Below are 12,616 nucleotides of genomic sequence, written 5' to 3'. Positions count from 1 at the left end.
TCAAGTCTTGACTCTGGTAAACACAGTTACAGTACTTCACCTTGCACAGGCTCCTTCATCTTGCACAGATGTATACTTTGTATTTACAGTTTATGAAAATCTAAGTGCAGAACTAAGAACATTCTTAACTGAAAAGGCCATTCATAGAAGGTAACAGATAAAAGTCCCTCATTGATTTGATTCAAATCACCCCCTGATAAAAAGATTAAGGCTAGCTATGCATTCAGCATAGCTCACTAAGCATAGCAACCCAGGTTGCCTAATTATAATCATGAAGATTTATAACACCAAAAGAGTTCCAATGATCATATATGATGCAGAACTGTGGGAATATTTAAAGGCCCCCTTATTGGAAAAGATACATTCTACTTTTAAAAAATATGTCCTAGTGTAGACAAATCTATATTAGCTCCAACTGTAACGGCAGACTATACTTGCTATCTAAAGATTATACCTGCTATCTACTACTACTTGCAGCAATTAGTAGATAGCAGGCATAATAAAGTATTTAATTACTGGTTGAAGATGCTATTTATGGACCGAAACAGATTACCCAAGTTATGTTTTGAAGAGTAGCTGCACAAGAAGCAACCTCAGATTTGGGCCTCCCAATTTTGAAATATTGTCTCACGTCTTCCATCCAAACCCCAGTCTAACCCAAGGCCAAGAAGGGTTATTAATGTGGCAACCCAGGATGATATTATAGCATTTAAATATGTTTAGTCTTTGAAGTGACTTACTCAACACATACAAACTCCTGTTACAGAAATATTGAACATGCCTCAACATTTCACAAGAGCTTTTTCTAAAATTCAAACAACTGAACTCCATAGTAAGATCTGTGAGGCTTCATAGAATTCCACTTGAAGAAAAACTATGCATTTATGAGCAGTAGCCATTGAAGACATTCTTGTTGACTCCAACTATAACCTGCAGAATGGGATGCTTATTTAGATCCTTTAAAAATGTATATATTGGGGCACCTGGGAGAAACTGTTTTACGTTTGAAAGAAACAAATCTGCACAACACTAATAAAACTAGTCTGTATTTCAAAAGCCATTTCAAAGAGGTAGATTCAAAGAATATTTAGATAAGATTGGGATAAACTGTAATGATGATGACTTACTATGAACATGTCCTATTATTTTCTTTGTTCTGATTCTGTATGTTTTATATATTTGATATGGAAAACTTTAAACACAAGCTTTCTGCTAAGAAAGTTGTGATTATAACAATATTAACAAAGGACACCTTTCCCATTCTAGATTCCTCTAACTTTATACTTATTAAATCACATTACTCCTGCAGTTAAAATACATTAATTGTCAACAATAATATACAGAGTCCCCGAGTCTTCGGAGAGGGGCGGCATACAAATTTAATAAATAATAATGATAATGATGATGATGATAATAATAATAATAATAATAATAATAATAATAATAATAATAATACCACACACAGTCCAGTATGGCAAACTTATGGCATGCGTACCATAGGTGGCACACACGGATTGGGCAGATTATTTTCGGCCTTCATTTTGGCCGTTTTTGCTTTCCCCAGACTTCAGGAAAGCCTCCTGAACTCCGAGGATGGCAAAAAATGGCCCAACCAGAAGTTTGGAAACAAACTTCCGTTTAGCCCATTTGGCCATATTTATTTTATTTTATTGAATTTATAAACCTCCCAGTCCCTGAGGACTCAGGGTGGCTTACAGCAATAATTATAAAACAATATAATCAAATTAAAACTTTCCATAATAATAAAAGACATTTCATAATAAATAGTTAATTCATCATAATAAAAAACTATACAATATAGTCACTCCATTCATACCACAAACAACTCAATCAATACGTGTCTTGGCTGCTCAAGGAGGTGTCAATTATCACTGCTCCAGGCCTGCCAGAAAAGCCAGGTTTTCAAGGCTTTTTGGAAACCCAGTAGTTGGGGGGGCGTGCAGAGGTTTTGCTGACCCCAGGCTTTAGGATGCTTTCCTGAACCCAAAAGATGGTGAAAAAAATGGGCCTATCAGAAGTCTGGAGTCTTTAGTGAGACCTGTGCACATGCGTGGGGAGCAGCGTGTGGGTTGTGTACATGTATGGGTTGTGCTCATGCGTTGCGGTTATGCGCATGCAGAGGGCATTGCATTATGGGTATGGGCACGCACTGCATGCCATCGCATGCACGCACCCTTTTGGCCCCCAAGCCAAAAACGGTTCGCTATCACTGATTTTGATCAATTGATATATTTATATCAAACTGAATCTGTTCTTAAAGTAGCCATCCATTAGAATTGTATAAATTCCAGGAGAGAGACTGGACACTGTTGATCAGAAGTGGAGTAAAGGCAAACAAAAAAATAAATATCTGTATATCATTAAGTAATAGGATTCACAGACAACTTATATGGCTAATAACTAAAATGGATTTAAAGATGAGCAGATAAATTCATGGAAAATTGATTTATTGACAGAAATCAGTTATTACAACTCACATTTTTTCTGATATAGTGAGATTATTCATTCAAACTAAAAAGATGTCCTACTCCAAATGAGAATCCTACTGCAGTATAATTATTAAAGTTCTGCACCATATTTTTAAATTTTTATTTTTTTCATTTTTTCTTTAAAAAGTATTTATAGACCCAAATACAGTAATACCTCGTCTTACGAACCTAATTGGTTCCCGGGGGAGGTTCGTAAGGCGAAAAGTTCGTAAGGCGAAACATTGTTTCCCATAGGAAACAATGAAAAATGAATTAATGCGTGCAACAAAAAAAACCTGCAAAAAAACGCCGCCACCCGGCTGTTTCAATTGAAACAGCTGAGCGCTTCTCAGCATTCTCCCAATGCCGAACCTGGAAGTTTGGCAAAAGTTCGGGTTTGGGTGGCCGCTGAGAAGCCCCACTGCCCGGCTGTCACCTTTTGAAACAGCCGGGGGGCTTCTCAGCGGCCTCCTGAACGCCGAACCCAGAAGTTCGGGTTTGGCGTTCGGGTTCAGGAGGACGCCGAGAAGCCCCCCGGCTGTTTCAAAAGGTGACAGCCGTGCGGCGGGGCTTCTCAGCGGCCTCCCGAGCCCGAACTTTTGCCGAACTTCCAGGTTCAGCATTCGGGAGGCCGCCGAGAAGCCCCGCCGTCCAGCTGTCACCTTTTGAAACAGCTGGGGGGCTTCTCGGCGGCCTCCCAAATGCCGAACCCGGAAGTTCGGGTTTGACGTTCGGGTTCAGGAGAACGCTGGGAAGCCCCCTGGCTGTTTCAAAAAGCGACAGCCGGGCGGCGGGGGCTGGTTCGTAAGACGGAAAACGTTCGTAAGAAGAGGCAAAAAATATCCGAACCCCGGGTTCGTATCTGGGGTTGTTCGTATGGTGAGGGGTTTGTATCATAAGGTACCACTGTATAACTAAAATAGTTTCCTTGATTTGGTAATGTATACAGAATATAATCAGTGCCTCCTAGACCCATTCATAAAATCTTCAGAACTCCTCCACAAGATCAGTTACCTAAATTAGGCAACAAAAAGGCTATTTTCAGTAGCGTAAGTTTTTTTTTTAATGAATGTATTAAACTCTAAAATGGACATGCCCAATTCTTGTATATGCTTCTCTACTCCCTGAACAATGTTGCCCAAGTCCAAGAAAAAAGTCCCTTTTTGTTGATTGTTTTTTGAAAAAAGAAGTAAACCTGATGTAGTTGAGGAAGTTCATTATGGATCAGTCAAAACAAATGAAAATATGACACGCATATTCAGAATATGTAATGACAGTATTAGTGACAGTTCAGTAGAAAATCTTTAAGGACAAAGGAACAGTGTACTGGGTGGTGTGCGTTTTTTAAATTTATGAATAAGTACATGTTTTTGTGTTGTTTTCCTCTATATTTGAGCCCATGTTCACAAGGACATATGTTCATACTGAATATGGATCATCAGGATATCCTGATGTTAACTAAAGTTAGTAGTAGAATTGATCTCTCCAGTTTTCCCCCCTAGACAAAATTGATTGGTGTTGTATTCATTGTTTTAGTACAAAATTTGCTAAGCAGCTGTCAAGTTGGCTTATATGGCAGAAGAAAAAAAGGATCACTGAAAGAACTATTGTTGGTCTACTTGTTGACAAAGAGAAAGTGATCCTTCCATGCATTGTTGGATTGGCCTCCCAGGAAATAAGTTATACGGTTGTAATGACATTTACTTACTTACTTACTTACTTACTTACTTACTTACTTACTTACTTACTTACTTACTTACTTACTTACTTACTTACTTACTTCTGAAATAGACTTGATGAAGCGTATCCCATCATTTGCACCTTTAGCCTTACCCAGACAATCACAAAAATAATCCCAGTAGTCCTTCGGATTGCCCAGTAAAGTGGATTTTTCCTTCTGGCCAAACTTTGAAATGGAAAAAGGAAAAAAGGTACCTTTAAAGCAATGATGTACAAAACATTGATTCTAATTTTTCAGAATTCAATGAATTAATACAAGCTAATTTTTTGGTATAGTACCTGTTAATCATTTGAAATGAGATGTGTGATCTAATAATGCAATTTGTAATCTATAAATAAACCATTCAGATAGCCATCAGCCTCATTCTGTAGAATTTTAGAAGGAGAAGTTAATTCTGTTGCAAAAGGAAATGATAGCCATGAGAATAGACTCTGCAGTTATTTTTATTTCCTAACTTCCATTTCCTACTTATTCTTTGTTTGTTTGTTTGTTTGTTTGTTTGTATTTCTAGGCCGCCCTTCTCCAGGGGACTCAGGGCAGTTTAGAGTAAAATCGATACAAAAAATACAAAACTTAATAAACCCAAACATAAGACCTCAATCTAAAACTCCAAACAATTAAAACCATTCAACCAAATTTCATCCAATCACAATCATACTATCCTACTGTCAACCGGAGCACAATGCTAACACTCATCAGCCGCCGGCAAAGGTTTTTAAAGCATTTTGAAAGGCCAGGAAGATAGGGGCGGTGTGACTCTCAGGAGGGAGTTGATTCCATAGGACCAGAGAAGGCCCTTCCCCTAGGTCCCACCAGGCAGCATTGCTTGGCTGACAGCACCTAGAGAAGACCAACTTTATGGGAACAAACCAGCCACTGGGATGTGTGAGGGAGGAGACAGTCCCATAAGTAATCTGCACCTAAGCATTGTAGGGCTTTATAGGTAATGACCAACACTTTAAATTGTGTTTGGAGACCAATCGGTAGCTAATGCAGTTCACAAAGTGATGGGTATGTTTCGGTAGATCCATAAGAGCTCACACAGTTGCATTTTGAACTAGCTGAAGTTTCTGAACGTTTTTTAAAGGTCGCCCCATGTAGAGAGCATTGCAGTAATCAAGCCGCGAGGTGATGAGGGCATGAATGTCTGTGAGAAGAGACTCCTGCTCAGTTGAATTTCGGAGATTTTTTAAAAATACAAAACAAATTGTATTTATTTTTATTATTTTTGATTCTGCTTTTCTATAAATGGTATTTAAAATTCACAATACTTGGTATTAATCCTTTACAATATATGAGTTTCCTCTAACTCCTTACCTGCAAGAGGTACTCAAGTTTATAAGAAAACTTGTGCAAGATGACACAGTCATCTGTGATTGGTTCACCTGCTTCTAAAAATTCTTTGTTCAGTTCTGTCACAGCATCTTTTGGAAAGAACACAATGCAATCATTTGTTTTTAACTAAGAGCAAAGAATGACTGTACAATTGCCTTTTTTCCTCAGAGAAATCTTTATCAGTTGGCAATGTCATAAGCTAGTATAAAATAAAATGCCACACTGAAAAAAACCACAATTGTTATTCTATTACAATTTAATCAAAATACAAATTAATATAGTATCAGGCCTACATTATTTATTTGTTAAATTTATTTTCTACCTATCTCACCATACAGTTACCCCAGGACTACATTACATTGATAAAAAAAAAGAAAATGAAAGACGAGAATAACAGAATAAAGAAGGGAAATTTAAAATAATTCATACAGTATCATTTATCATTATTTTTGTCTCTGATAGATCGATACAATTAATGCATAGCAGTAAGACTATTAAAAATTAAGATTATATGCATGTGACAAATTTATAACAAATCATTATTTGCACAAATTAAGCCATAACAGTAAATGGATATTGTTATATCTTTTGACATGTTACAAAGAATATATGTATATGTGTGTGTGAATGTAAGTAGGTAGGCAGGTAGGTAGGTAGGCAGGCAGACAAGCAAGCAGAGACAGACAGAGAATTATCAGTAATTGACAGTATGTCTATACTATACTATATAAAGCCCTACATGACATAGGACCAGACTATCTCCAAGACTGCCTTTTGCTGCATGAATCCCAGCGACCGGTGAGGTCCCACAGAGTTGGTCTCCTTAGGGTCCCATTGACCAAACAATGTCGGCTGGCGGAACCCAGGGGAAGAGCCTTCTCTGGGGGGGGGCGCGGCCCTCTGGAATCAGTTTCCCCAGAAGATTCGCACTGCCCCCACCCTCCTCACCTTCTCGAAGAGTTTAAAAACTCATCTTTGACGCCAGGCCTGGGGTTCCTTAGATCTTTCCCCCTGACCAATGAATGCTTTAGTTTGATTGTTGAATGAATAATATTAATGCTTTTTTTCTTTTTAATTAGAATTTTAAAGATTGTTTTTAATGTATTAAATGGATTGCTGTTATTCTTGTTTTTCTTTATATGCTGTGAGACGTCCCGAGTACTCGGAGAGGGGCGGCATACATATCAAATAAATAAATAAATAAATAAATAAATACATACATACATACATACATTATTTATTTATTTATTTATTTATCAGATTTGTATGCCGCCCCTCTCCATAGACTCGGGGCGGCTAACAACAATAATAAGACAATATAAACAAATCTAATATTTAAATTAATTTTAAAACCCCAATTTAAGAAACCAACATATATACAGAAATACCATGCATAAATTTTATAAGCCCAGGGGGAAGGGAAAGTCTCAATTCCCCCATGCCTGACGACAGAGGTGGGCTTTAAGGAGCTTACGAAAGGCAAGGAGGGTGTGGGCAACTCTGATATCTGGGGGGAGTTGGTTGCAAAGGGTTGGGGCCGCCACAGAGAAGGCTCTTCCCCTGGGTCCTGCCAAATGACATTGTTTAGTTGACGGGACCCGGAGAAGGCCAACTCTGTGAGACCTAACTGGTCGCTGGGATTCGTGTGGCAGAAGGCGGTCTCGCAGATATCCTGGTCCGATGCCATGAAGGGCTTTGTAGGTCATAACCAACACTTTGAATTGTGATCGGAAACTGATTGGCAACTAATGCAGACTGCGGAGTGTTGGTGTAACATGGGCATATTTAGGAAAGCCCATGATAGCTCTCGCAGCTGCATTCTGCACGATCTGAAGTTTCTGAACACTTTTCAAAGGTAGCCTCATGTAGAGAGCATTACAGTAGTCGAGCCTCGAGGTGATGAGGGCATGAGTGACTGTGAGCAGTGACTCCCGGTCCAACTGGTGCACCAGGCAAACCTGGGCAAACGCCCACCTCGCCACAGCTGAAAGATGTTTCTCTAATGTGAGCTGTGGATCGAGGAGGACGCCCAAGTTGTGGACCCTCTCTGAGGGGGTTAGTGATCCCCCCCCCCCAGGGTAATGGACCGACAGATGGGGTTGTCCTTTGGAGGCAAAACCCACAGCCACTCCGTCTTATCAGGGTTGAGTTTGAGTCTGTTGACACCCATCCAGACCCGAACAGCCTCCAGGCACCGGCACATCACTTCCACTGCTTCACTGACTGGACAAGGGGTGGAGATGTAGAGCTGGGTATCATCTGCATACTGATGATACCTCACCCCATGCCCTTGGATGATCTCACCCAGCAGTTTCATGTAGATATTAAATAGTAGGGGGAAGAGGACCGACCCCTGAGGTACCCCACAAGGGAGCAACCTAGAGGTCGACCTCTGACCCCCCACTAACACCGACTTCCACCGACCAGAGAGGTAGGAGGAGAACCATTGAAGAACAGTTCCTCCTACTCCCAACCCCTCCAGCCGGCGCAGAAGGATACCATGGTCGATGGTATCAAAAGCTGCTGAAAGGTCAAGAAGCACCAGGATAGAGGATAAACCCCTGTCCCAGGCCTGCCAGAGATCATCCATCAGAACGACCAAAGCAGTTTCCATGCTGTAGCCGGGCCTGAATCCTGAATGTTGAGGGCCTAGATAATCGGCTTCTTCCAAGGACCGCTGGAGCGCCACCACCTTCTCAACAGCCTACCCCATAAAGGGAAGGTTGGAGACTGGGCGATAGTTGTTGAGAATGGCTGGGTCCAGGGAAGGCTTCTTGAGGAGGTGGCGCACAAGTGCCTCCTTGTAGGGATCCGGGAAGGACCCCGTCCCCAAAGAAGCATTGACAATCTCCTGGACCCAGCTCCGTGTCACCTCCCTGTACTACTTGGGTCAGGTCCATGGCTGTCATGGTGGCCATGAACTCCTGTGCCAGTCCAGAGGTTTCACCAAGTGATGGCAGGTTAACGTCCCCCAAGACAATAAGTCTGGGGAACCTTACTGCCAACCCGGCTACCTCCTTGAGTAGCACAGGCAGGGCGTGTGACATGCAGCTGGGAGGCAGGTACGTGAGAAACAAGCCCACCTGAACCCATAAGTCCAACTTCACCAGGAGGGACTCGCAACCCACAATCTCTGGAGCTTTGATGCCATGAAGACGTCCTTCCTTTCCGGCCGAAACGTGGACTCCAGGAAGGACGTCTTCGTGACGTCAAAGCTCCGCCCATGGAATTCCCTATTGGGATTCCCCACCTCCATTTGAGCCTCCCGACCGTCTGACAGCTCCGTGGCTCTTTTGCAAAGCTGACAGCTGGGCGGCAAGATTTTTAGGCGGCCTCCTGAACCCGAACGTCGAACTCGAACTTTTGCCCAACTTCCAGGTTCGGCCTTCAGGAGAACGCCGAGAAGCCCCCCGGCTGTTTGAAAAGGCGACAGCCGGGCAGCGGGGCTTCTCGGCGGCCACCCGAACCCAAACTTTTGCCGAAGTTCCGGGTTTGGCATTGGGAGAACGCTAAGAAGCGCCCAGCTGTTTCAAAAGGTGACAGCTGGGCAGCGGCGTTTTGGGGGGGGGGGGTTCTTGCACGCATTAATTGATTTTACATTGTTTCCTATGGGAAACATTGTTTTGTCTTACGAACTTTTCGCCTTACGAACCTCCTCCGGGAACCAATTAAGTTCGTAAGACGAGGTATTACTGTATCATGCTTTGGAAAAATAGCATAATAGCAAATTGTACAAAGTCTATATGCAAATTGCATAACTGTATTGTTTACCTCCTTTTATTTGGGAATATAATTTTTTACAGAAAAAATTCCCTACAAGTTGAGGAATAACAGAAGAAAACAACAAAGCTTCAGGTTACCATACAAAATGTGGGGAACTTTTATGTGTGATTGTGTAAGAGAGAGAGAGAGAAAAAAAATCTGTTAAAATGGCTGCAATCCAAATCTCCAGCCAATGCTTAAAAATAGATCTGTTTGTCATTCTTGGAGTCATAGTGGTACATTTTCAAGGACCTTTAATCAGGGAGAATGAAAAACTATAATTTAAACATTAAATAAAGTCTGAAACAAGACTGGAATATTCCAACAATCACTGCAGTTCTCAAAACAACTAAATAAACTAGCTATATATTATGGCCAATTTGCAAAGACTACTTAAAACTAAATACAAGTTGTGCAAATGTTCTTCCTACTTGACTATAAAATTAATTTTTGAGGTGCCGGGGAGCATTTAAATACTTCACAAGTCAAATTTAAAGCAGATTCCATTGGATATTTGCAGGCGAGGGTTGCCCCTCCTGCCACTACCGGTGCGCTGCGTGTGCAGCTTTGCATCTCCAGCGTGCGCACATCCAAGTGAGAATTTGCTTCTGTACAGGCAGCAAGAGATTTCAGTGATTTTTTTGCTTCCACGTAAGCATAGAAGCAAAAAATCACCAAAATCTCAAGCATGCACGCATCTTTTCATGAGATTTTGCTTTCTGTGCATGCACAAAGCAAAATCTTGCTCATGACACATGCACACTGGAGATGCGAAGCTGAAAACGCAGCTGAAGTTTCGCTACCAGTGCGGCGTCCTTATCCGTACTGGTAGCAACCTGATACTGGACATTCTTTGTATCATGGGAATCTTCCTGTTTTCCTAAAAAAGAATGCAACATTCATACTGGAATAAATCAATAGAAAAATAAAAAAAATTAACAAGTGACATTTACCCTGCATATCCCGGATAATCCTCTGTAGCTGAGTTTCACCACTACTTCTTGCCATTGCTGAAACTAAAATGTGGAGATTGTACCTTTCAATTTCTCACATAGCTCGGTGAAAATTCATGTTGTCAATTAGGTTAACCATAGGTAGTCATCTCTTCAGCATCTTTAAGTCTAGAAGAAAACAATATTTAGAGTTACAATTGCTAACATTCTAATTTTTAAAAGTCGTGTTTAATATCTGCCTAATTTTTAAGTCATATTTTCCCCTCCCTCAAATTATAAATTTCTCAAAGTTAAGACAAAAATGATCAAGGTTTTCATTTTAGTAGTCTGCATTTTAAAATGTTTAACTGTTTAGGCTTCTGGAGGGTCCCAAAAACATATTTCAAATATAAGAGTTTTTGACCCTCTTTTTGGGAGGTGCATGTTATACTCCGAATAATACAGTAAATAGAATTGTGAAATATATTAATATAATTAAAATGAAAAACTGAAGAGGAACAAACTAAAATCTAAAACGTTCTAGCGATGCAAAATTGTTGTAAAGAAGGAAATATCTGTTTGTTTTTAACTTAAGAAATCTTCAATCTTTTTTTTTTAAAAAAGATGTGGCCTGAGGTAAAAAGTTGTTGGGGCCTTCAGTTGTGGTCAGTGTTGTCCCAGTCACAGAAGCCAATCCTATGATGAGGATCATCACAGAAAGAATAAAAAAATAAATTAAGCATAACTGGTTGTATTCAAATCGGCTGGCTCACATCTCAAAAATATATTGTAGAATTGAATAAAATTTGGGAAAAAAAACAACTAAATTGTGAAAAGGCTAGTGCAAATCCATTGTGTGGGAAGCCTGCAGGTTTTTCATTTTCAGAAATAGCCCAACTGGCAAGTCATAGGAATGGAACATGTCCATGTCAGCAACCTGTTAAGCAACTTCACAGGTGACTAAATACACCTGTCTCTCTGCCCAACTTCACTCATACCATATAAGGGAGATTGATTTGTTGTGCTCTTGTTAGCACATGACATTTACAGGAGAAAACAAATCTGCCAAGGGTATCCTGCCTTTTCTTTGAACAGCAAATTTTCTTTTGAGATACATTTCTGCTATCTTAGGGCCATTCGATTATATCTTTACTCACAATTAATCGAGCCCACCGTTTATTCAACAGCCCGGTTGAGCCCCTACATGTGTTATAGCACAGCTAAACACCAGATGCACTCTAGCAAATATTTTCTCAACCAAAATAGTTGAAGCCAATAGTTTGACTTAACCGGAGCAAATGAGAGAAGAATCGTGCTCGCATTAAATAGTTGCTTCCCTACAATTGCAAAGAACCTGCCCGCTCCTTCATTCCGCTTCGATCTTTTGTTTTCTGCAAAGTTGATGTTGCGCTGAAAGTATTTATCTTCTGTTTGTGGTGGCTGGGTGGTCCGCCTTGTTATCCAGAAACTAACCTCCAATGTTTCTTTCCGAAATCAGAAAGAAAACACTCCAGATAGAACGATAACTGAAAAGCGACGGACTAAAATAACCAGAATGTCTTGCTTGGAACAAGGCGAAAAAGAAACGAGGGTCTGTGTGAACTAAATTATGCTAAAAAAGTAAAATGGGACTTTTCCCCTATTATTTTAGTCCTGTTAAGTCTCGCCATTTTCAACAATCATCACAGCTAGGACCCTGCGAAGCATCCAGGAAAAAAAGCAACAAGTAGAAATATTAAAGTTGCTGCAATAAGGAATTGACACCCAAAAACAAAGTAGATAGATCAGTTTCCACCAGCCATTCTCTGGAGAAGAAATCGCCTTTATCGGGTCTCTTGGTAGATGGAGGAAAGTATTACTCCAAGGAAAGACAAACGGGCACTACCTCAAACTCAAGGCAGCCATGATATAGCTAACATTTCTATGTATTCCTACAATTCCCATGATTCACAGAGGCAAAATAATTCCCGTGGCTCCCGGGCAACATTTTTTTAACCCTTTAACTGCAAACCTTAGCACTTTACTGAAAAGCTAGGGGTTTTTTGTGTGTGTGTGTGATTGCAAAAATCAAAGCTCTTGAATACTAATATACTAATATATCGTTTATGATTGAGAATTGGCTTAATAAATGTATTATTTATTTATATATGGGATTTCTATGTCGCCTCTCTCCAAGGACTTGGGGTGTCTCACAATGTATAATAAACAATATACTGTACAATGTCTAGGAAGGAATTAATTAATTAAAAATCTAAAACCCCAAAAAGCATAAAAAACAATCCTTCCATTCATTCAATATTCTCTCAACACATTCTTTGGCCAGGGGGCAAGAATCTAATGGCCCCAGTTCTGGAGGC

General features: G+C 40.3%; 1 protein-coding gene across 5 annotated transcripts in view; it reads right to left on the bottom strand.

Moving 5' to 3' along the window:
- FYCO1 (FYVE and coiled-coil domain autophagy adaptor 1) overlaps nt 1–12,186 on the bottom strand; it is a 248,555-nt gene extending 236,369 nt beyond the window's left edge. For 2 of the 5 annotated variants that reach the window (XM_070727677.1, XM_070727682.1), the window contains exons 1-4: nt 11,550–12,186; nt 10,281–10,448; nt 5,548–5,654; nt 4,270–4,395 (exon numbers count right to left, since the gene is read on the bottom strand). In XM_070727677.1, coding sequence (XP_070583778.1) covers nt 4,270–4,395; nt 5,548–5,654; nt 10,281–10,335 — 288 coding nt within the window. In that variant the 5' untranslated portion in view covers nt 10,336–10,448; nt 11,550–12,186. Of the gene's footprint in view, nt 1–4,269; nt 4,396–5,547; nt 5,655–10,280; nt 10,449–11,416; nt 11,490–11,549 lie in introns of those variants that run through there. The other 3 variants (XM_070727678.1, XM_070727679.1, XM_070727681.1) reach the window with 3 other exon arrangements.
- Between the last annotated feature and the right edge of the window lie 430 nt (nt 12,187–12,616).

Source organism: Erythrolamprus reginae, chromosome Z, assembly GCF_031021105.1.
Source record: "Erythrolamprus reginae isolate rEryReg1 chromosome Z, rEryReg1.hap1, whole genome shotgun sequence".
In the NCBI taxonomy this organism is placed as follows: domain Eukaryota; kingdom Metazoa; phylum Chordata; class Lepidosauria; order Squamata; family Dipsadidae; genus Erythrolamprus; species Erythrolamprus reginae.
This window is presented reverse-complemented; position numbering and strand designations above follow the sequence as displayed.